Here is a 25,288-nt window from a genome sequence, read left to right on the forward strand (position 1 = left end):
TCAATCATCGGAGGAAGTGACTGATGAGGATCACACAGCAGGAATGGTTGGAGGTCATTGGAAAGTATTATCAGGCTTTTTGAAGCTTGACTCACTGAGGCTAAATAAGAGGCTCACATCAAATATCTGTTTCTGATTCGTATAATCTCCAGAACAAAAGGCAGGCTGGTGGTAAACATTAAGGGGCGAGAGGAAAAGTCACATATACACAACTGTAAAGTCAGTTGTAGAGAGTGGGCTGTAGTATACCTGAGGTACTCACTGCTGTAGAGTAAGGGTTCATATTACAGGCATTTTCAGCCCAGCAGCCACATCCATAATGAGCAGCCTGAGAGAAGAGAGAACATGAAGACATTTTAGATACAACACAGTTATGCTGTTGTTTTAGTCTTAATATTTCTGTTTAGCAAATGCAGTAAATATTGTAAATTCTCAAATAATAACTCGGTGTGAGGCCTGCTCCTGTACAAATATTAAAAAAAAGCCTGGGGTGGTCATTTCCACATCATTAACTACACTTGAACAGCATGCCATACTCACTACTCTATTGCTCAGAGCCACAGATTTTTTTCACATTAAGAGTGTTAATGAGGTTAGATTTCAAGACAGTAAATCCTATTGGTTCTTTCATTCTATTCAGCCCCCATTGTTAAGTTGTTGATTTTTTTTAAGCTGCTGTTTATGTTAACTCATAACTTCCTGCAGCTGCCTCAAAGTAAAAGAATTCCAGCATAGAAATGTTTTACTGGGATTGTTGAGTTTGCATAACCATTAAAAAAAATGAGGCACAGGACATGAGGATGATCAGAGTGAATTTGACTGTGGCAGATAAAAGGAGAGGAAGCTGAAGTTTAGCTCAGTTAATTACATAAAACAGCATCAATGACAGAAAAACACACCACAGGGAAATTAAAGCTGGTGGGCTTTGGGAACAGATGCTCGCTGGCAGCTCTTATCTGCTGCTTTCGGTCTTTGTAAAGCTGCACTGGTGGGTTAATTTTCACCACTGGAAAGCATAAAAACTCACAGCCCTGGCACATTATCACCTTAATAAGTTAATAAGTGTTTAATGTGTCATAATGTCAAGAAAGTGCCTATAATCTTCTCACTAGCATTGTGTTTATGTCCACTTTAGGACAATCCACATAGCAAGCTTTTTTTTTTCCTCTGGCTCTGGCTTTGTAAAGCCTGGTCTACACAGACAGCTTTGAAAGGACACAAATCTCCTGCTGCTTTTTATATGTTGTTAACTTCCCAATTCTCAGTAAGACCAATATATGGATTCTTTCTAGCTCTGTTTTGGTTTCCACCAACTCCTAAGAAAAATATCTGAGTCTATAGTTGTTGGGACATTTCACTCTATTCACCAGCTAATCACAAACTTTGTCTTGGGGCTGTTTGGTGCTGGAGTTTCGTACCTGTTGCTACCTGAAAATTTCTATTTTTTCCTTATAATGACTGCCTGAGAAAAACAGCAGCAAAAGGCAGAGTAAGGCAGAGCAGCAGAGTCAAGTGATAATTCTCTGTGAGTCCCTCAAGATAAACTAAAATTTAACTCAGCTTTTTAAGTCAAAGCTATTGTTCAGTGTTGTTTTCAGCAGCATTAATGCCTTTGGTATATTGTACTGATGCGCTGTAGATAAGCTCCCTACCCTAGATTCAGATCATTTAGGGGGGGGGGAACAAAACAGTTTTTTTTGTTTTTCAGTTGCTATTATTTCTGGCAGCACATTGTTAGAATTTGACACAAACAACATGATGGTGTAAATCAATAATTTGGTTCTCATAATACAGTACTGTATAGGCCGTCTTTACAGAATAAATTAGAAATTATACATTATGGTACTGAAATAATGTGGATAAAGACATGGACAGAGAAAAAAGGAGAGGAGGGTCTGACTACCTGGCCAACCCTGCCAGAATGTTTCATGGCCAGGCCTCCACTGGACACCGCTGCAGCTACATTCCCTTCCAGGTCTACCACCACGGCTCCCACGGTGTCGAGACACCCTGAACCATTTTCCTACATCACAATAAGTAGACGAGTCACGTGAACAAAAAAAAAAAAAAACAAATATATACAAATACACATTTTCAAATGAGAAATGTTCTGAAGTGAGAAATCAGACAAAATAGAGGAGGAGAAATCCAAACATTCACATTCTGAAGCAGAGACATCATCTTTGGCTATGGACATTTCCAAAACTAGAATTAGTGGCTCCACCACCCAGTCAAGTTGTGGGAATATTGTCACTGTGTTCCCCTCTGCCCCTGAGTTACAGTGTTGAATAAAAGTGTTTTTTCAGAACACCATTATATACTGTGTTCACGAGAATGGGACGGACATGAGGTCACTGTGATTTTGCCCTTTGACCACATCAGTTCACTCTTGGGTCCATATCTGAAGAAATTCCCTCAAGGCGTTCCTGAGATATTGCATGATCCTGATTGCAGTTTGCTTTGCAAGTGATTTGTTTGTAAACCATCATGACTCAGACTACGTGATAAATTCGGTTCTACAGAATTAATGTCCAAAATGGCTCCACTCCTAGGTAGTTTATTGAACCCTGGACAAAAGAGGCAGAGTTCAAAAAAAAGGCAACAGCATTCCCATCTGTCTTATGCTCTCCTAAATCCTAAATCAGTCTGTCTCCAAGATTTTGAGGCCAAATAGAACCAGAGCCAGCCATTTCAAAATGCTACAAACTTGTCACTCCCTATCAGAGTCCTTAAATGAAAATATCCACAGTAAATAATGAGTGTTTAACTTAAGGGCATATTTGGAGTTACAATAATATGCTTTAGAGTTTCCTAAACAATACTGCAGCAATACACCATCGTTAGACAGGTGCCTATGTTAAACCAAAAAAAGAATGGAAAGATTTTATTGGTTGGGAAAAAGACAAAGGCATATAAAAGAACCCTGCCTATGATAATTAAAACCAGATGTGCTGCAGTAACATTTTTTCTCTAACTGCCATTCTTGATACAAAAATGGATTATTTCCTCTTAACGAGTAAAAATGAAAAATAAGGTTGATGCCAATGTCCCCCTAAACACCCTAAAACTCTGAACACAGTGTGTATGTGAACATCATAATCTGAGTATCAGTTATGTCCAAGTCAGTGTTAGCTTAACTGCAAAAATGGTCACATATTAATCTTTAATAGGTCAAACAGGTCTTTGTAAACAGATGAGAGAGACAGATGAGAACAGAGGTCATGTCAAACCTTAAGCTCTCATTTGGCAAACTCTCCAGTTGACACAAAAATCAATCATCTATTACTTGAACATGCCTAAGTCAACAAACAGTCCATCTTAGCTGTTAGTCTTTCTTTTTATGGATATATCATTAATATTAAGGATTGATGTGACCTAACTAAAATAAACAATAATGCTGTTCAAAAACAAGTCCAATGAAGCGTTACGGGCTGTGGCCGTTTACACGTTTTACTCAATTTAACACAACTCGCATCTGAACCAAGATAAACTTTCCCACCCTCCTCTGTGCTGCTGCCACTGCCAGTGACTTGCGAGCAGAATGAGTCTGCTCTCAGCTGCTTTCAACTCAGCTCATCATCAGGACACTCTCCAGCTCTGCTGCTCAGGGCACTGAAACTTTGCACTACCTCTTGTCAACACTTAAGTCATTTCTGGGAACCATTTACGGAACGCGGTAATGTCGTTTCCTTTGATGACCATGTGAGCGTGTGAGATCATAACTGTCAGAGTATATCTTGATATTTTAGCTGTGATTAGTTGTTTAATTCCTTTCTTGTATAAAATGCCATATTCTACTTGATGTCTCTTGCCTTTTTTTGGCTGGACCAGCCACGGTTCAGCGCTACATCCCAGAAATCTTGTCAGTGAGTCAGTAAGGTCAGTTTGTGATGAAGTTACACCATTGGTTGCTAATTACCATGCTAATAAGCGTACTACCTCATCTAGCGACATTTAGCATTTTTTCCAGCTGGCTTCAGCTACTTTCCGTGAAAGTAGTTGTTAACAGCAGTTCCTCAGTTTTGCCCCTTGACCATACATTGAGCAGTTCTGGACTACTTGTTAAATTCAGTCTAAAGCTGTATTTCCTCATATAAAACTTTTAGAATCTGCCAAATGGGCTGCAAGCATTATGAAACTGACTTATGCAGCACAACAATTTCATCGCTAATAACAGCCTCAATAGGCCATGTGACAGTGTGAGTTTTGTTCTTGATGTTGCTAATGCTGCCCCTTCTGACCTTTGTAGGTCTGAAGTCTGAAACAAACTTCTGAGCACCTAATAACTCTGTTTTTTTTCTCAGCACACCGACCCTTTTAGTGTTAGTTGCATTATTGCATTATTATTGCATTTATTACTTTCTGTTTGTTTTGTTCTTTTCTAGGGATCAGTCTAGAGGCGCAAGTCACCTATGTTTGATATGTTAGCAGTGTGGCTGCCTTGTTTCCTTGCTTGAAGAACTGTTACTTGGTTTGTAGGAGTTGCCTTTCAACCTCACTGGTTGACAACAAATCATACTTAAATCAAAGCTGAAATTGTTTTTTATAAAGAATAGCAGGGGGATTAGCTGAATATTGGATGTCTAGGTCTCAGAACTTATTTGATATTTCTATCAATTTGGATTGTTCAGATTTTTTAAAACGGGAGACAAAAGAAAAAATCTGTCTGAAGAGTGAAGCACTGAAGGACTTCCAAGTATGTCACTGCCAATATCTGGTGTGTTGTGTATTTCAAAGGAAATTTGAATTTGTGTATAAGAAAAGCTTTAAATTGGGGTTAAGGTAACATGTGGGAGTTAAATCTCCAAAATTTAGAGAGTGGTCTACCATGAGGAAAGCGGATTTCTATTTGGTATGAAGTGTATTCAGTAGACTTTATCTTTATTAGCTCTTTCACAAACACCTGTTGCTGTGAGAAAAACAGGTTTGAGAGATCCAAATTGCTTTTTTAAGATAATTAAATCTAAGAGAAATGACACTGTGGCATTAAAATTAAGTAGCTTTATTCTTAAATTGATTTTAGTTTATTTAATCATAAATATTTAATCAATCATTTAATCAACCTTTCCACATGAAGGTATTAATTATTAAAGATTAGGTATAGTCATACTGTTGCGATTTACATGGATTATTATTATCAACAACAAATTCCTGAAACTGTTTTGATGGGATTAGGAAACGTTAGGAAATGCCACTATTTGCTGACCACTAGTATAGTACACTTTGTTTAGCACAGATGGTGCTCCTGATAAGATGGTCAGATCTCAGCCCCATTAGAAAGCATGATGTGAACTGCCAGGATAACAACTTCAAAATTAGCAGGAAGAGCTGGGTCCACTCTCACTGAAGTGATGGCGCTGAGAAAGAATACACTTAGTGCTGTTAAAATATGCGTTCTTACTGACAACACAGTACTCACATTTTCACTTGATTGTCGCCTTTTCTTTGTCTGATTATGTCCTGTGTCCATTTTCTCTGCCAGCTCCATCTTTCTCTTGTTCCTCTTGTACGCAGATAAACTGAACTCTGTGTGTGACAAAATAGTCTCTTTCCACCGCGTACACGTAAGTTGATATTTTTTAAACAGCGTTTTGATTCAGTTTTGCTGTTACAGAAAATGCATTTTCTTAGACAGAGAATTATTTCTGAATCAGTGCAGCAATACTCACTGGTGGCCATTTTCTCTGAAGGGCATGGTGGTATTCCATGGCTGACGGCCCAGTCGTGTGCTCCTCGCCCCACTAGAAAGCTAACAAAAGAAAAAAATTAACAAGTGGAAATCGTCACATTAATACAGCATTAATTAATAACCATGATAATCACCAGGGTGGTATTCTGCCAGCTGATAGTTTCCCTTTCTGTGCTTCACTCAGTAGACGGTTTGCAACTAAGACTGGGTTCTTAATACCTGAAGGAAAAGTCAGAATTATCACAGGGCTAGCAGTTCATTCCATGTGATTTTATTAGTGTGAACAAACCGAGACATTCAACTCATGATTACATTTTGCAAACACATAAAGCCATTCTTTAATCAAATCAGTATGGGTAAAATTATGGATTTAAATTAGAAAAATCTTAAGACCAAGTTTCATACTGCAGGTGAAATGAGTATGATACCAATTTTTGTAACATCTGTGTTGATTTCCTGTGTATTGTTGATATATATTTTTGTTGTTGTTTACTATGTATTATTGCATATTCTCCTTATTTTGGCATTGTCTCACAAGCATACCGATGAGTGCGAGGTTGCTTTTCGCCTACTTATACGCATCTTACTGAATTCTGACACTTTATGAATAGCACAAGTTGGAAAAGTTACATTTTATATCTAAACCAATAAAGCTTCATTCATTTCATTCAATGCCAGCATTAACTCCTGGGTTGTTTGGAATAAATAACTAATTCTTTTGTTGAAAGCCTTCAAGGAAAACTAAAGGTGCGCATGATGATGTGAGAATGACATATTAATTAGATTTATTGGTTGTCCTCTAGCTAAAAAGTGGGTGGTCCCCCATTGTAAGGACTTATGATGCCAATTCTCTCCAGTAATCTCTAAAAACCTTGAGATAGTAAATATAAACCAGTAAAATATATGACAGATAGAGGTTGGCTTATTGCCATTACTTCCAGTTGACTGAACTTCACTGCCACAACAACATAGCAGTGCTACATAAATACCAACACACATGTAGTAACTCACCACTGATAGCGCCTACGGCTCCATAATGCAGTGACTTCCCGTCCATGATGCTTGCATCACATTCAATTTCTCCTGACAAATTAAGGTTAGACCCCATGCCCGCATTTGTAAAAGGAGAATCCTGAGAACAATTAAGACATGCAGAGTCTAGAGTTAAACTTTGATTGCGATGAGCCGTACTGTCAATGTTAATATGCTGAAGGAAAGTAATTCCTTTGTGGATAGTTTAACCAAGAAAAAATGATCAGTCTTTCTTATGGTCTTCATGTAATGACAATTGTTCCAGACAATACAGAGTCAGTATGTACTGTAGTTAGAACTTTTTATTTTAATACTTGTCTTGTTGTCAATCTGCCTGGGTGTAGACATTGTACAACACTATACATCGTTACTCTAATCTATTTTAACCTGAATCTAGCTCTTAAGGCAACTTCTACACTGCACTTGTCTGTACATTTTTGCAGCTGCAGAGAGTTCAGATAGGTAAACACATACACATGTCAAATTAGCTTTCTTTTCCTTACTGAATGCATTTTGGATGTCCAATCTTGGCCTAAAATAATTGTTCTATATTATGTATATGGATTGGTGTTAAATTTAGTTAAAAGATTAATTAAGGTTGACTTCATATAATTAAGCCTGGATCATAATCAACCTACCTCAAGTTCAACCAGTGCTGCTGCCACTGCCTCCACTGCAAGTGCCCCAGCTTTGAGCTGGTCCACAGCCTGTGAAAGAAAAACAGAGAAATCTTGTTGAAAGCACAACAGCTTTCCTGTCAAAACACAAAATACACCCTCATGCTCATTTCAGCATTTATACAGTACTTTCATTACCTACCTTCATCAAAGTCAGTTATCTAACACTTTGATAAAATATGGACAGAAATTAATTATTTTAACTCTTTCCATGGCACTTTCTAGGTTTCTAGCCCCTACATAATCACACTACCAAGCATTTCCATGAATACCTATATATCCTGCCACTAACAAACACAAAAACTGTACCTGAAAACATAAACCACTTGGGAGAGGTATGTAGGATTTAAACCTAATCAAAAGCTCAAACTGGGAGATAAAAAAAGCAAGGATTATGGCAGTACTATTGAGTTGTTTTTTAGTTTGAAGGATGGAAGAAACTTGAAAAGATGGAAGGAACAAAGCATGAAACTAAATACAAGTAAATTCTTCAAAAGAACCTGTTTTAGAGTGCCAAAGAACAGAAGAATTCCCTTCCAAAACCAAACTGATTTTAATACAGCCAAATAAAAACTGGAATGACTTCAAAACAAGAACATTAAAGTGTTTGAGTGGTACAGCCAATACAAAGATTGGAATCCCACTGAAAATATACGGAATGACAGCTGTTCACAGATGCTCCTCATCCATCATTTGCAAAAGATTTGACATATGTGTCAGGTTAGGTGGTTTAATAGAAAAAACTGTACGCTCTCTGAAGACACTAGACCCATTGATAGAAGAAGCACAGACCACATCTCTGCACAAAAAATACACTTCAGTACTTCCTTAATTGATTGTGACACATGACCAAATTTTATGGTCAGACCAAGCAAATCATAAGCTATTAGACTGACATAATTGATTGACTTCATTGTGTGCACTGAAGCATATTTATTCCATATTTACAACAAGAAAAAAACCTTTATTTCTTTTCAATACACAGACCAGACCATAATTCTTTGGTACTAAGATGCTATTATTACCAAAATACTGCCATGATTTTTAACTAAATTTACATCTAAATATCATGGTAAATCAATGTTATTGTATTCTTTAAAGAACATTCTTAAATGCTACTTAAATTTAAATAAAAAATACTGTGAAGAGCTAAATTATCTAGATTGAAAACTACACACACGACTGATTGTGTGCGCAAGTAAAACAAGGATAGGTTGCTTGTTTGCACACATACACATACAAATTACTATAGTAATATCCGTAAAGTAAACATACTCGCTGGCATGCTCTTTTGCACACATGTTTGTACTCCTTGGCCTTAGATTCAGAATGGTATCCTGCTCCTGAAAGCAAATAATGGGGAAAAAAGTGTTTAACAGTCATTAATTGAAGATAACTGATCTCCTCAAAGAATGATGCTTACTGTTTCTCTTCATTCTACGTGTTAATTAAAGTGTGCACACTTACCTGCATGCACTAAAACAAATCCACCAACACCTTTTGTTTTTGGATTCTTGCTTGATTCCTGTTTTTTGGACCATGAGTTGGACAGGGGAGAGGAGGGTTGCTGCTCTTCAGCAGAATTCATTAGACTTTCCATAACCCCTGCATAACTTGACAAGCCTATCATGGCCTATCAGAGAGTGGTAGGAAAATCATTTTTATGGCCAACCTGTAACAGAAAAAAAGGAAATACAAACATTACCTCTCAGGGATAATATAGAACAAGATGATTTAACGTTTTGATTAACAATGTGAAACCAGCCTCTTACAAGCAACATGGTGGTTCTTAGCTGAAGTTATATGCAAAAGTTTTGAGCACCCCTTGATAAATTACACATGTTGTTGTTTTGAACGGAAGTAAATACCCCTGAAGCACAGAGACATTAAAAAATGAATCTAGCTTTTGGAAGTTAAGATTAAAAATAATAAACCAGTAACACCCCGCCCCATCCCACCCCCACCCTCTAAATTCACCAAAAACTACTTCAAGAAACACAAGCTGGAGGTTTTGGAACAGCCGTGCCAGTCCCTTAACCTGAACATTGAAAATACGTGGGTGGAAGTTTAACATGCTGTTTGTGCTAGACAGCCTGAAATATCTCAGAACCTGGAGTGATCTGCAGTGAAGAGTGGGTGAATATTCCAAAATCAAACATGGAAAGACCCTTAGCTAGCTATAAGAAGCATTTACCAGCTGCTATATCTGCCAAAATTACAGGTGTCAATTACTAACAAACGATATATTTACGTGGTTACATTGACACTCAGGTACTTACTAAGAAGTGCAAAGATCATGTGACAAACAGCCAACCTAGTTACTGATGTCATATAAAACATGCTATTGATGGTTCACAAGACTACAATTCAAAGCTAGCACCTCACACTGTTTACTTAAACATTAATGGGATCATCCATCTCGTTAACGTAATCTGACGTTATCAACTTCCAAAACAATCCTCTTGTCAACGTATCATTACGCATGTCACTTTAAAGTCTGCGCTAATAAGCAAGCCTTATTTAGTATGTGTTAAATCTTTATTTAACGAATAAAGAATCATAATATATTTAAGACAAATAAGTTATTTCAAGTCAAGCTAACAGTCTTGTGCTGTCGTTAGCTTGTTAGCTAACAGCTCGCTAACCAACAAAACAATCTCAACTCACACTTTTCACTCTTCTCCTCTTAGCGACACAACTGCCCGCCAACCACGATGCAACCTGGCATGTGTTAAATACACACGAACGGTAGTTGGACTCATAAATCTAACTAAGACAAACTTTGATATCACACTCTTTCACTCCCCTGTGTTATCCATAGCCAGTTAGCTACAGCAGACAGAAGTACTTCCTGGTTCAGATACACGTTGCTAAGGAAGTGCGTTTAGTGCAAACATTGGTACACGTGGATGAAGCGGTACAAAATAAAACTCGGATATTGTTGGAGGAAGATACGATCAAAGGAAATGCGCTTGCAAGTGTTGTTCTTTTTTTCCCTGCTGACACGCATACACAAAATACATACACAACAAAACGATTAGATTAGAGTTTAAAACATGAGGTAATTTTCTATCATTGGCTATCATGTGACTGTCTCAGAAGAATGTCATTGTCCAGGACATTTTTGATCAAGTTTTAACATGCTTTAATATTAACTACACTAAGATGAAAGGGTCAGTTAACCTAAATCCAAAGAGATATGTTTTCATTTGCCAGTTTCTGACATCTCTGTCTCCTCTGATAATTGAGGTGTATAGTACTGTATAGTAAGTAAACATTATTACTATTATTATTATTATTTTTTTACACCAACATGTTTTTCCAGAAATGATGCCCAGTTATTATAGATGATTATAGATTATAGATTGTGGACAGTTTCATGGGAGCTACGGTCATCTTTTTTATTGTTTAGGTACTGACATCAGAGCACCTGATTCATAATCAGGAGGAATAACAATGTAGTTCCAGACTTTTTAAATAGGGAAACCATTAACCAGTGCTGACTTGTCCAGGATTGTTTCTAGTTGTAGTATAAGCTGGATTCTGCTACGTTTATATAAAAAAAAAAAAACAGGAAATAATACCATTATGGTCAGTATGAATCTACATATGAAAAACATCTCAGTAACATTAGCTGACTTGCTACAAAAGTATGTACTTGGTGGAAAAGCTTATGTAAAGAATAGTGTCCCTTATATGCTTCTATAACAGATTTCTCCCTGCATTGTATGACTCCTTGAATCTAACATTTTTTCCTCAGTTGTGTCTCTGAACAAACTGCAAGCTCTCTGTCAGGTTAGATAAAAGAGAACATTTAATCAGAGGCCATCTTCTGCTCAAGAGATATTTTTAGTGTAGTTAAGTTTAGGTCCCACAGCTGCAAATCAAGTCCACAATAATCACTTTGCTTCCTCCAGAACAATAGTAGGGAGGTAGGGAAAAGAATTGGATGTGCTTTTAGAAACATATGGGCATTCTGAAATTGTGTGCTGAGCCTGTCAGGCAGCAAGAACGATTTACTATTGCTTTAGACACAGAAATATACACAACCTTCGTGACTAAAATTAACTCTTGAACGTGTGGAAGGTTTATAAGTCAGCTATTACCATGCAGCTAGAAATCCCCAGCCATTTTCCTCTTTCAACTTCTTCCTGTATACATGACAGATGTTTTATCTTTATGACCTGTTAAAAAAAAAAAAAAGTGAACCGCAAAGGCTAAGATAGAGTGCAACTGCCCATCATGAGGTTCTTAAGGGACATAAAAATACAGTTTTAATTAACTGAAGCTCTTTCACTGATATTCTCAACTACACCTTTATGTTATCATACTTACAGACTGTAATAAAAAAAGCAGCTTTATTAATGCTCTAAACCACAAGGAAAAGTATCCGCACAAAAATGCAACAAAGTAATATAAATGTATTTATTCAGCTGATAAATCCTAAACCCTTAAAATCAACACTAAACCTATATCATTATTGATCTGAAACAGGCGCTTTTAAGTTTATGGCCCAAGCAGAAGTTGTATGGGTGGATAAAAACAAGTACATTCTCTAATCATAATGTGCAGCGTAATGTTATTTGTTTTGGATCAAGTCAAAGGAGATGAAAGAGTGCCGTTGAGCAATTAATGGGGAGAGAGAGAGCTGGGGCCAGGGTGCAGAGTGCTGAAGAGGGGCCAGCAAGCCTTTAGGGGGTGGCTTTAGTATCGCATGCCATCAAATCTCTGTGGAAACTTCTCCTTGCTGTTGTTAATGGTGTGCAGAGGGAAACTGGCAGTTCAGCTCTAATAGACGTGTTATCTGTTGTGACCACACAGGCGGCAGACATGATTCATTCGAGGCCCCCTCCACCTCTTCATCTTGAGACAAATTTGCCCTCGCACAGGCTATTTGTGAGCTGAAATAAGCTATAGCTCTAACATGACCCCATCATAACCTCTGAAATCAAGCACCTTAACAAGTTACCTTCAGAGTGCTACATAACATGATATTGAAAGATACTATGAAAAAAATACATTCATAAGCCTCTCACTAAAGAAAGTTTAGAGCTGAAACGCCTTTGAAAAAAACTTTCAACTCTAATGGTCAGATGGCTGAAGCATAGGGTCATTGTGTTGTGTTGTATCGTGGTTTTTCTGCTATGGATAGGAGATCAGAAGCAGAAAAAAAGTGGTCGAGAAGCATTTTTCCTGTGGAGTTTCATCTGTCCTCAAATATTCTCCTCTGGCATCTGGCAGGCAAGGTAGTTGCTCATTTGGATGAGTAACTGTGAGTATTTTCATAGTCAGAGGGAACTATAGACTGTACATGTGATATTTTGAGTTGTTTCAGAACACTGCAGCAATGGATTAAAGAGATTCCAGCCTGTCTGTTAAAGCTTTAATCTTTTGTTTAATTAAAAAAAGAAAAAAAGTCCAAATTAAATACACTATAGAGTTCTATGAAAAGGAATCTAAGGAATATAAAGGAACTATTATGTTGGAAAAAAGGAAATGTAGTGCAACAGACCAATGCTGTATAAGCAGAATTATCCTGCAAAGAAAATTGTTGATACATAGAAACCACAACAGTTTGGATCACTTTTGTGCATATGCTTTGAACATCTGAACATCTATCCACACTAAATCTATTCAGCTTGGGTTCAGCCAGCGATCAGGGAGGAATTCCTGCTGCTTTGAGCAGGCAGAAAGCAGGCATGCTCTGGTGTGAAGAGACATGCTGGATGGGGGCTTTATTAAATAGACTAAAATAAACAGAGGGAGCCGTTGCAACACATTTTGCCAAAGCTACAAGCCACAGGAATCCTACAGGAAAAGAATACTCACAGTGTGATGCTTTTTTAATCCAACCCCAAACCCATTCTGAGGATGTAGACTAAACAAAGTACCATTCAGTAAACCGCTATATTCACATCAATACATCACAGTGCATCCCATGACAAATTGCTCTTACAGTTGAATTACAGACTAGTTGAGAATGTAAACGACAACAAAAAAATTGTAAATAAAACAGATTCTAAGAGAAAAGAAATGCTCTTGGAAATTGGAAATATGAGACAATAATCTCAAATTCTGAGATACAGGAAAGGATATTGGCAAAATAAAATAAAAACAGGAAAACAGAACAGAATAGAATAAAATGAAAAAGGAAGTAATATTGTGCCAAAGCATGTAAAAAGGTTCAACAAAATAAGTCAAAAATGTTTTAAACACACTTGCGTTCATCAGCCATTTGTTTCATTTTGTAAGTTATTGAAGCTTTTTTTTTGTTTTCTTTTATAATTATATATATATATATATATATATATATATATATATATATATATATATATATATATAATTAATATTAAAGCATCATCATTTGCAGATTAGGTCTATATATATACGTGTATTCTCTGTGGAGTTACTTGATGAAAGTTTTTGGCTCTTTTTGATCAGAATAGTGAGCTGCTGCTCACATCTGTGGAACAGATGAGCACAATATGGCAGGACACAATGAATGACATGGGCAGACAAATGTTTGATTGAGAGGGTTGAAAAGAACCCACACAAACCACCACACTGTATAGTGTTTTCATGTTCAGGGTAGGTATTTCGCCAAAGACAGTGCTAAGTGATCACAGCACAGATTCTCTGACAGAGTGGCACCGCTACAGAACTATTTCCCCCTCTGTTGACTGTAAATTAGAACTATTTTGCAGTGCAGGTTTATGAATTTACGTGGAAAACTTGGTGGTATGTCTACATATGAGTGTATGCAGTTTGGCCGAGGAATTGTTTTGTTTCCCAGGATTCACCTTTACAAACCCTCAACAGGCTTTTACATGCATTCTCTGCATGCACACTGTCAAACCTTATCTCAGGCTTTGACTAAGAGATATTTCCCGTAAAGTTTATTGTCATTGGCAAGATATGAAAAATTCTGTAAACATTAAATATCTCAGACCACTGCTGGAAGCCTCAGGGGTCAGTTGCACATAAATAGCTTAAGCCCAGTTTTTCATCAGAGATCCCCATAGAGTAGAAATATTTAGTCTACAGTTATTGTACTAAACAAATCATGTGTTTTATCATTAGGTACTGACTGAGAATAGACATGATGATATGATTCCCTCACAAAAATGTACCATATCCAGTAGTAACCATCACAGGGTGCATGGATATTGACATAAGAACACATATAAACAACAGTTGCTGTAATTATAGTTCCTATAGCTTCTGGGCCTAGTTAGGAATAATTGAGTGTATTTCCCTGTAGATAATTGCATTGCTTGCTGTAATTATGTCGCTATGATCATAAGTGGTATATGAAAAACATACATACCAAGCCAATAACGGATTAGACAAGACAATGCTCTTACCAGTGACTTGTACGCACAGCCACTGACATAATCTCCTTGTGCTGTAACCATGACAATAACAATTGCCTACGCAGTCGTACACAAATAGATCCTCCTCAGTTAGGAATATACAGATTGCCCTGCAGAAAACCGCTATTCAGTGGGAAAAGAAAGCCAAGTTTTGTATTTTTGCTGCTCATCAGACATCAGAACAATGAATGAGCTATAATAATAAAATAATTGCATACATTGTCTGGCAAATGCAAATGACAATGTATGTATTTTATTATTACAAATTATCCTCGACTGAAACAACAAAAAAGCGTATACAGTCCAGAGAATGCAGTATCTTTGTTAGTTGATTTGTTGATTTGTTATTGGTGAACAAATCACAAAGAGACAAAAAAAAAAACAAAAAAAAAAACTTTTGCCATGATTCCTGAACCTGGGAATTCACAATACATCATTTAAGGCCATCTACACCCACACAAGTGTTCTCAGTTACTCTGGCTGGTTAGACCTCTTTTCAGGTTCAAGCTATATTTGGAATAATGTGATGCCACAGAACTCTATGGAGCAATAAGAATGAAAACAGGGTATACTGGCCCACCCTAACAGGTGCAACAACAGGAGAGTGAGGCAGATGTCAATGAAGGCTGGATTGTACACAGTCCTGAGAGGAGTTCTGATCAGACAACATAAGTAAAAACACCTGTGTGAGTGGACTATGGGTGTAGGAGTTTTGAGCTCATAACTAAAATTATAGCAAAGTATGATTGACTATTTCTCATTATAACAAGTTCATGACAAGTTACAATGACCATAAAAGGTTCAGGTTTTCAAATTTGGCAAGTCTTCCAAAGCCTAATGAAAAGTCAAGGAGGTCAGAGGTCAGAGGTCAAGGTCACACACTTTAGATTCAGATTCTTGTCCTAAAGGAGTTTTAACCTGGGTCCTCTGATTAATAAACCTCTTACTAATATAAAAATATTAGAGAGCGCATTGGATTTTTTTTGTAAGAATTTGGCTAAAATAGCAACCCCTAAATGCCTCAGTAAAATGTATCACAATCATTATAAGATTAGTTTTTATTCATAAGCCTCTTCCAAGATATTATATGTGGTGCCAACCAAGAGTACTGGTTATGACTGTCATTAGTTTCAAAACAAAATCACCCTGGCTGTACACTGCTGCTTATAATGTTGCAAGATCGACATCTAGTGGTTTAGTTTAAATAGTACAGCAGAAAAACTGTAACCATCAGTTCATTCACACCTTATTTAGATACATGTCGGGGTCGTTAAGAGTTTGTTATCCTCCTGAGCATTATGTGATCTACAAAAAATGATGTTACATATGCCTTTTTGGTTTAATGAGCGCAAACACTGATTCATTATTTCAATATTTTGTAAATCCGAATTGGTTGGTTAAAGTGGAAACTAATTAAGATATTACAACGACAAATTATGAATTTATGTGCCAGATACCAGAGCTAATTACTTTTTTTAAATTTCCTAAAAAAGGGGCAGCAGCTCAGTGAGATAAAGATCTTTAATTTGACTGTAATATGGGATGTCTGGTGAACACTGTAAAATCTTTCCACCTTCCATCTTTTTGGCCTTTGTAATATGAGTTTTAGATAATAATAAGCCAGAATGGAAAAAAACATTGCTTCTATCTACACTGACAGTTTGCTGTTGAAGTTGTTAAAGTTGTTTATGTATACATTTACACTCACTTATATTTGCTGAAGTGCTTCAGTAAAATAAATCTCAATTTCAAAAAAAAAATCTGGATCTGGATCATAGTACAGCTTGGATGAAAGACATTTTCCACTCTCAGATAATGTCAGCGGTTTTAGGAGCAGATGGGTCTGGACCAGAGCAGAGCTAACACAACAGATGACAGACGGTGGTCTCTGGAACCAGGCTCTCACATATGACAGCCTGACTTACTAGTCTGATCCGGTCTATCCTGTGAGTTACTGTCTTCTGCCATGAACGACGGTTGGTTACCAAGCATCTGTGTCCATTTGTATTCACAAAGTCAAATAATAATTGTTATCTCAGATGCTACTGGCTGTAGCTGTTATCAAAACTGTCCTCATGTTGCTGAAATTCAAACAGTTACACAACAGCATGTTATTAACAATTACCCCATCATGAAAATTTGGACATTGCGCAACTTAACCCATCTTACCATGAGACTTCTTACCAAACAGTGAGAATTTCAATTGTCATCATCAGTCAAAAAAGGGGTTGCTTATGAAGGTCAATAACTCCTCTTTGATTAAAGGTAATTCAAATCAATGGACACGTTTTTTGTAAGATAATTTTTCTGCTTTATCATTCTATTTTAGCTATATGAGATTGGTTTTGAGGTTAGGAATAATAAGAAGTACGGGATTTATTGGCCTTCAGAAGGCTACAAATATATGATACCACTATTATCACAGTATGCGCCTGTATCCTACACTTTCTTCCGCAGTAGGATCAAAAATTTCACTCAAAATGTAGCAAAACACACTGTGGTGCATTCCCAAAAATAAACACATTTAAAAAGTATTATTTCTAGAAATGTACACCAGTATTTTCCTGCAGTGACACAAAGTTGACTCGAATATATGCATTTCGGATCCGACCGGCCCGGCGTTACCAGCCCACCCCCTCCCACGCCAGGCGGATGACCCGCCGGAAACAGCCTACCCTGCTTCTCCAATCTGCGGAGCTCCTGTGATTGACTCGTTAGTCGGACCAATCGCGGGCCGAGTCTTCCCTTCCCGCCAGCCAATCATTTCGCCGGGATTTGTACACATAATTTACGGCGCAATCACGGTAGGTTGAGCCGACTGAGGTCCACAGAAATTTGACAGCTTCACAGGTGAGACAACCGTCCAGAGGCTGTTTCACTTAACATTTCAGCTTTTCCCGGAGCACCATTCACTGTGAGCCTGGGGTTGCCACAGTCAAAAAACAACCTTTCGAAGTCTAATCACTCCGGCAGCATGAGCAAAAAGAAAAAGGACTGGAGGACTGAAAAAGGTAAGGCTTGTTTTGGGGGGGGGGGGGGGGGGGTGAGGCTATCATCATCTCCATGGCAGACAGCATGAATTCAGAGCATGCCAGCAGACTGACAGCCACTCTGTGTGTTTCCTGCTTATTACCGTGATACGACTCACTCCCCAGCCTGTTGGTAATCCCATGCAGCGACTGTACAGATGTTAAAATGATGTTGCGACTCTGTTCGGCAGCCGTGATGCATGTTTGACATAGTGCCCCTTGCCTGCTTATTAGCTTGCATGTAAGGTGCTAACTGATTTCCCCCTGAGCCCTTATTTGCCTGCTAGACTAAACTGCTCCTAACTCACTATCCTACCTTCCACCTGTGTGATAGCTTACTTCTGTGCAACTAAATATCCCTGTAGCCACACAGCAGTCACACCTCAGTGAAACAAAGGAGCAGAGTGCCTGGTAGTTTAAAACGCGGTTATTCATCGTTTATCACAGGACAAAGCGAAACTGTTCCTGCGCTGTAACCGCGCAGTGAAAGTCGCAGTCATGAAACTTGTCTATCTGACTCTCAGGTGCTTTTCAGGACGGGGTGGACCTGCTGCGCGCAAAAGGGGCAAACAAACACATATGAACACTATCTATAGTTATTATGTTGTTCGCAGGTCGTTCATTTCTTCACACAGTCGTGGATGTTTTCACTTGCAGCGCAGGTGTAATTAATCACATTGATTAGCGATGGCCACCCCGTACACTTATGTCAGTGAGTGAGCATGCGCAACACCAGAGTAAACTAGTGGAAACTGGCAAACCCAACTGGAATGCAGGCATCATTGATGATATTCATTACGCCTGTGGTCTTTCTGCTTTGTGTACCACTTTTGGGCAAGTAACGAACAGGGCTGTATGTGATTAAACTGCAGTTGGCTGAAGTGGACTACTGGTTCAGCCCTGGACTCTATTTAGCAGAGCTGTGGTCTCAGTTAATACCTGGAGCAAAGTTTGTTTGTAATCCTTGATGACATTGTTGGTGAGTTATTCATTGGACCTTTATGGTGGTTATTCTTTTGCAAAATAAGAAATGCCAGTTTAGTGACTGTCTTGTCGTGAATCTTGCTCACTCACAACTTATTTTTTAAGGTGTATGGGAAAGTTTATAATGGTTATTAAAATCCTCTGAGCAGACGTAATAATTAATCTTAAGATAGGCATTTGCAGTTTTAGCAGGTACCAGCATGGAATGAACATCAGAAAATCAGAATTCATATTCTGAGCATATACCCCTTTAGCTCAAATTGCTCTAAGAGGAGATCAAGGCAAGTCGGAATGTGAAAGAAATTCTGTAACTTTGGGAATTTAATATAATTATTTTTCTTAAATAGCTGTAGGGTGAAATTGCAGTACCACTAAAGATAGATTGTTTGGAAGTCTTGGTGGCCCATGTTTTGTTCTTGGGAAAATTCAGCCTTATTTTTAAAATGGATGAAAACATACAGAATTTTACCAGGATGTAGAATATTGTGAAGGTGGAGAACTTTCTTAAACAAAATGAACTAAAACAAGAATTTTATGAGAATCTATAAAATGAGATTTTCTGTGACACAGTCATATCTCCTATTTTGTTATCTGCAGAATTTGGTTAATGCATGTCTGTAGCATATAGTGATGGGCCTTCCCATGGAGGTCATCAAGTATAGAAAAATCATATGGGCTTCAGACACAACTTTGTATGTAGAGGCTCATATTTAATAAAGCAGATTTTGAGCCTATCCTGTTCTCATGGCAACTAAACTAAGCTATGGGATTCTTCAATGACTGAAAGTTCAGCAGAGTAACGAAGCACTTAACTGTAGTCCAGAGAGCTTTGCTGTGTTCAACCTCAGAACTGCCTTTTTATTCATCCATGTAGAATGAAAGCAGCCTTGGGAGTGACAGGAGTGGGCAAGAGGGAGAGAAAATACAGGAGGGATAGAAAGGATACCCCCATTGCAGAAATACATTTGATATAAACCTGACCTACAGTGAGATGTTACCAAAAGATGACATAAGGAACCCTGTATTTCTCACCAAAATACAGTCATTCCCTACTGCATGAATATTCTACACTTACATTTGTGTTAGAGCTCAGTCTGGTCTAACTCAAGCCCATTTAAGAAAAACAGTACAGAGTTCCTATGATGTAGGGTATCATTATATGCTTACCAACAAAGCCTAGACCACAACATGTTGTAGAAAGACACTAGTTTAGTAAACTCTTATTCTGCTTTTGTGTGGTGTCATATCACATCCGGTTTACTTGTACTGTTCTAAAGAGGGGCTGCTTTAATTGACCAAAGTCCACACTCTGCACGTTGGGGTATTATATGGTGAAGATTTCACAATGGAGCACATAATTAGGATGAAGCTTGTTTTGCAGACCAGCCCAGTGCCGTCTGGAGAAACAGTAGCAAGCTGTGGATCTTTTGCAGTCAGTGGGGATGAACATGAGGGCACAAGCTGTGAGGATTAAAGAGTGATACAGCAGTGGAGAGGTGAAGCATCAGCTGTGTGATCTACAAATGCCAATCAATTATGTTGGAGTTTGTTATTAAAGTTCTTTGGCAGAACAGTTCAGTTCAGGTAACAAGGAGCTTAAATATAGTTATAGTTGTTATGACAAAGTAAGTTTCTCAATGTTCAATACTTGACAAGGTACAGTGCAAACAGTGGGTCACTGTATGATCTCAACAGCAACTCATTTAAGTTCTTTAGTATTGAAAATAAAATCACATAAAACTTGGTGCTGCGGCAGAGCAGTACAGAGTTGTAACAAGGAAGGGCAAACAGTTCAGGGTGGAACAAATCTCAGGGAACATGGTTCTCAGCTGAGAGTCATGTAGACACAAGAGTATGCATATTTTCACTCTAGCCAATCCTAATCCACAACCAGTTTTGCTAATTATCAAGCACAGCCATAGACGAGGGGCTGATGAGTGAAATCAGCAGGTGGTGTCTGATTGGAACAAGAACCTGCATTGTTTTGGGACTCCATGGCACATGGCTGAGAACGCTGATGTAGTAAGCAGGGTAGACCATCATTCAATCACAGTACTTGTGTTCAAACGTCTTGAATGACAGCTAGCTTGCTGAAGTGTGTTCAATACTCGGAATCTGTACCAGCTCCAGTGGTGCTCTTTTATTGCTGATCCTGTATTTGACTGTGGAGACCAAAAGGGGATTTCAATGCACGAAGCAGGATCATGTTATCAAAGATCACATTATTAAGGATCAGATTTTTCATAAAGTAAATTTAGAGAGCCAGGGGGGGATGGAGCAGAAGCAGTGAGGAGCAGGACATGACTGATGATAATGATGGCAGTAGCAGTTTACCGGCAGAGTCTGGTTGGTGGCTAGACCTGCTACTACTGCTGATATGGATGGTGGTTATTTAAAGGAAAGGAAGTGCACAGGGAGACAGTTTGTTGTGACATTAAGAGTAGGAAATAAATGGATCACTAAATTAATGGAGACTTAAGTGAAAAGTTTGTGACCTTCACTGGAAATGAATGTTACACTTATTTATCTCTGGTCTATGCTAGCATCAAGTTCATTTCCCTCTTATCTCTTTTATTCTTCAATATAGTGTACCAGTGTTTATTTTGCTAAAATTTACAGTTACTTTCCTCCACAGAGAGACTGCTCCGTCTAGAGCGGGAGGAGAGACGTAAGGAGTATCGTCGTCAAGATTTTATATCTCTGGAGAAGATTCCAACCTGGAGAGAGGAGAACAGAGGTAAGAGAGACAGCTGCTGTTTGAGTGTGTAGTGTCTACATCACAATTCTGTTTCATCTGAAGTATTTTGCCCATTCTTGTGCATTTAACCACTTTCTTAACATGTGAAATTTCAAGTAAACCATGAGGACATAACAACCTCCAGGCTCTGGTCAATGGAAGAGAAGCAATAGAGAGAGGGAGAAGTGTTGTGTGTCAGAAAGGCTGTACAAGGCTTGTATTAGTCTCAGATCTGTCTTAAATGGATGTGAGATGATTCCCCTAGTTCCTCAGGAAATGAGGCAATGAACACATAAGAAAGGAATTAGAGAAGTGTCACAGGGCAGTTTAATCCACATATAAACTTGAACAAGAGCTCATTTTTTACAATAGCCTTCAAAACAAGCAGTTATTCTGCAGAAGAAACATTAATTTCTATTATTTTTATTTACCCTAGCTTTGTAATCATATATCAAGGACATCAGTAATATTGGGTAGACTTGTATAACTCAAGAGACCTGCCATTTAATTTTGGGGGAAAAACAAAACATTTCAGAAATTAATTTTCTTAGTAAAAGTATAGTAAAATATCCACTCAGAAATTGTGTTGATAGATTTGGATGGAAATACAGAGAAAGCACTATAAATCTGCACATGTGCATTCAGAAACTATTCAGATCCCTTCAATTTTTTTCACATTTTGTTATGTTGCAGCCCTGTGCTGAAATCATTCACATTCATTTTCCCCTCATCAATCTACACCCAAAACCCCATAATGACAAAGCGAAAACATTAATTTAGAAATTTCACAAATTTGTTTAAAAGGAAAATCTGAAATATCTCATTACATTACATTACATTACATTACATTACTGTAAGTAAGTAAGTAGAAATAAGTATTCAGACCTTTTACTATGACACTTGAAATTTAGCTCAGGTGCTTCCCATTTCTCTTGATCATCTCTGAGATGTTTCTACAGCTTGATTTGAGTCCACCTGTGTCAATTCAATTGATTGGACATGATTTGGAAAGGCACCCACCTGTCTCACATATATCAGGTCTCACAGCTGATAATCCATATAACAGAGAAAAAAGCAAGACATGAGGTCAAAGGAACTGCCTGCAGAGCTCAGAGACAGGATTGTGTTGAGGCATAGATCTGAGGAAGGCTACACAAACGTTTCTCCTGCATTGAAAGTTCCTAAGAGCACAGTGGTCTCCATAATTCTGAAATGGAAGAGCTTTGGAACAACCAGGATTCTTAATCGAGCTGGCTAAGAAGAGCCTTGGTAAGAGAGGTGACCATGAACCTGATAGTCACTCTGGCTGAGCTCCAAAAATCCTGTGTGGAGATTTGAGAAACTTCCAGAAGGGCAAACATCACTGCAGCACTCTGATATAGTCTTTATGGCAGAGTGGCCAGGTGGGAGCCTCTCCTCAGTAAAGGTTTGCAACAAAGCTCTTAAAGGACAGAAACAAGATTTGTCTGGTCTGGTGAAACCAAGATTGACCTGCTTGGCCTCAAGTCTAAGCTTCCTGTCTGGAGGAAACCAGGCACTGCTTATCACCTGCCCAGACAATCCCAGTGGTGAAACACGGTGGTGGCAGCATTATGCTTTGGGGGTGTTTTCAGTGGCAGGGACTTGGAGACTGGTCAGTGGTGAGGGAAACTGATTGGAGCAAAGAGCAGCGATATCCTTAATGAAAATCTGGTTCAGAGTGCTCAGGACTTCAGGCTGGGTTCAGATTCCAGCAGGACAATGACGCGAAGCCCACAGCAAAGACAACGTAGAAGTGGCTTAGGGACAACTCTGTAAATGTCCTTGAGTGGCTCAGCCAGAGCCTGACTTGAACCCAATCGAACATCTCTGGAGAGACTCAAAAATCGCTGTTTGTCGACAGTCTCCAACCAACCTGAAAGAGCTGAGCTGCAGAGGATCTGCAGAGAAGAATGACAGAAAATCCCCAAATCCAGGTCTGCAAAGCTCTTTGTGTCACACCCAAGGAAACTTGAGGCTGTAATTGCTGCTAAAGGTGCTTCAACTGAGTACTGAGTAAAGGGTCTGAATACTTGTGTCAATGTGATATTTTGTTTTAGCTTTTTAATAAATTTGCTAATTTTTGTGTGTAGATTGAAGGCTGCAACATATCAAAATGTGTTTGCAAAAATGTTATGAATGTTTTATTCACCGGTGTGCAGGTACATGCGTGATGTTTAATACTTTTCTAAAGTTGCAACCAGATCATAGTTTTTATGGACATTAACATTCAGTGGAAATATCAAATTGTTAGTAGTTATTTTAATCTTTTGTTTTTTGCTAATACATAAACCAACATTGTGATAGTTAACTTTGATAAGCAAAATTTGAAGAAATGTAACTTGGATGATAGGAAAACCAAACCAATATTGTTTTCTAATTTACTGGAGATCATAGTCTAAAACCCTGTGTGCATGAGATTCTGCAGGAGTTTTACACATTTCTCCATTTAAATAACATCATAACATCTTTCAATAATAAAGCAATTATTAAAGTTACTAAAAGGGAGCAATGACTGAAAGACTGATATAAAGTTATTAGTGTAATTAGCTGAACATGTAATATGAGAACTGTGATATAAAACCAGCACAGGCAACAATTGCTGTTCAGTGAAGGGAGGTAGACTGAAAAATTCTTTAGGGGTGCTTGGTAATGACATCTGCTAAAGTATTTTTCTCTACATTAAATTAAACAAGGTATAACTTTATGTAGCAGCTCAGCTTATGTGGGAGGGTCTTAGCTGACAGTCTCCTTGGCTCAGCCCTTAGAGGAAGTACACTAACTAATAAAATGTTAGCTCCCATTTCAACACACAACTTGATTTTTTTTTTTTCTCCACCATATGAAAGAAGGAAGATAAATATATAGATGACCACTGTAAATTCACAGTATCCATGTAAAACACTATCTCGACTCTTGACAGTAAAGGAAATACAATACTTATACATAAAATTGATTTCTTTTAAGTATTGCTATGTAGGAAACTAGAATAATGGATAAGTTCATTCTAAAAGTCTTTATGTCCTCCTATTATCATTATCATTATTATTATTATTATTGTTATTATTACTATTATTATTACTATTATTATTATCACATCAGATTTTTTCTTTTCGATTACAACCTTTCACTGAACTCCTGTCTCTACTCAAAGGAACTAATACTGTGTGTATTTGAGTGACACCTGAAAATGTTTTTGTTCTGTCTTTAATTATTGCAACAAGTCAAAGTTGTTTTCTTTTTCAGCGAATGACAAAGAGGACGGGACGGAGCTGACAGGTGGAGGTGGGCTGAGTGATAAAGTGTCTCTCTACAAAGGAGATATTACCGTTTTGGAGGTGGATGCCATAGTCAATGCTGGTAAGGATTCTGCCCTTTAACCTTTGAGAGCTGTTACATGTTTTTGCTGCTTCAGGGCAGCTGAGCTGTTAAATTGTCCTTGGCTGCCCTCTGCTGTTAAGATTCAGAAAGACCTCCCATTGACTGAAATCCAGTGAATGTTCAGGTTATGCTCTGAAATGTTTCTAACTTAACTGTTGTTTGTAGTTCCAGCTCCTTCTCCTACCTTGTGCCAGTGAAGCACACGTTTGATGACTGAATTCATTTTGATTTGGTTCATCTCATTAATCATTACTGTAGAATGTGTGTGCTGTAATGACCAGTGGTCACATATCCAGTGCTGCTGTTGGGGAAAACTTGGTAAAGATCTGTTGTTGTGAGTAAAGAAGAAGATGTAGAAGCAGAGAGGG

At 38.0% G+C, this 25,288-nt stretch overlaps 2 protein-coding genes across 4 annotated transcripts in view; one reads left to right on the forward strand and one right to left on the reverse strand.

The window, feature by feature from the left end:
* The window catches only part of tasp1 (taspase, threonine aspartase, 1), a 28,136-nt gene extending 17,876 nt beyond the window's left edge, over positions 1–10,260 (reverse strand). The window contains exons 1-10 of the mRNA XM_071481176.1: positions 10,066–10,260; positions 8,866–9,070; positions 8,674–8,741; positions 7,360–7,428; positions 6,701–6,821; positions 5,824–5,908; positions 5,670–5,749; positions 5,420–5,526; positions 1,904–2,023; positions 250–328 (exon numbers count right to left, since the gene is read on the reverse strand). Of these exons, the coding sequence (XP_071337277.1) occupies positions 250–328; positions 1,904–2,023; positions 5,420–5,526; positions 5,670–5,749; positions 5,824–5,908; positions 6,701–6,821; positions 7,360–7,428; positions 8,674–8,741; positions 8,866–9,028 (892 nt within the window). The 5' untranslated portion in view covers positions 9,029–9,070; positions 10,066–10,260. The remainder of the gene's footprint in view (positions 1–249; positions 329–1,903; positions 2,024–5,419; positions 5,527–5,669; positions 5,750–5,823; positions 5,909–6,700; positions 6,822–7,359; positions 7,429–8,673; positions 8,742–8,865; positions 9,071–10,065) is intronic.
* Positions 10,261–17,567: 7,307 nt separating this feature from the next.
* macrod2 (mono-ADP ribosylhydrolase 2) overlaps positions 17,568–25,288 on the forward strand; it is a 388,659-nt gene continuing 380,938 nt past the window's right edge. For all 3 annotated transcript variants that reach the window (XM_071481180.1, XM_071481181.1, XM_071481182.1), the window contains exons 1-3: positions 17,568–17,782; positions 21,420–21,521; positions 24,786–24,899. In XM_071481180.1, the coding sequence (XP_071337281.1) occupies positions 17,746–17,782; positions 21,420–21,521; positions 24,786–24,899 (253 nt within the window). In that variant the 5' untranslated portion in view covers positions 17,568–17,745. The remainder of the gene's footprint in view (positions 17,783–21,419; positions 21,522–24,785; positions 24,900–25,288) is intronic.

Source organism: Trachinotus anak, unplaced genomic scaffold, assembly GCF_046630095.1.
Source record: "Trachinotus anak isolate AG129_WGS33_773 ecotype Australia unplaced genomic scaffold, CSIRO_AGI_Tana_v1 ptg000007l, whole genome shotgun sequence".
Taxonomy (NCBI): Eukaryota; Metazoa; Chordata; class Actinopteri; order Carangiformes; family Carangidae; genus Trachinotus; species Trachinotus anak.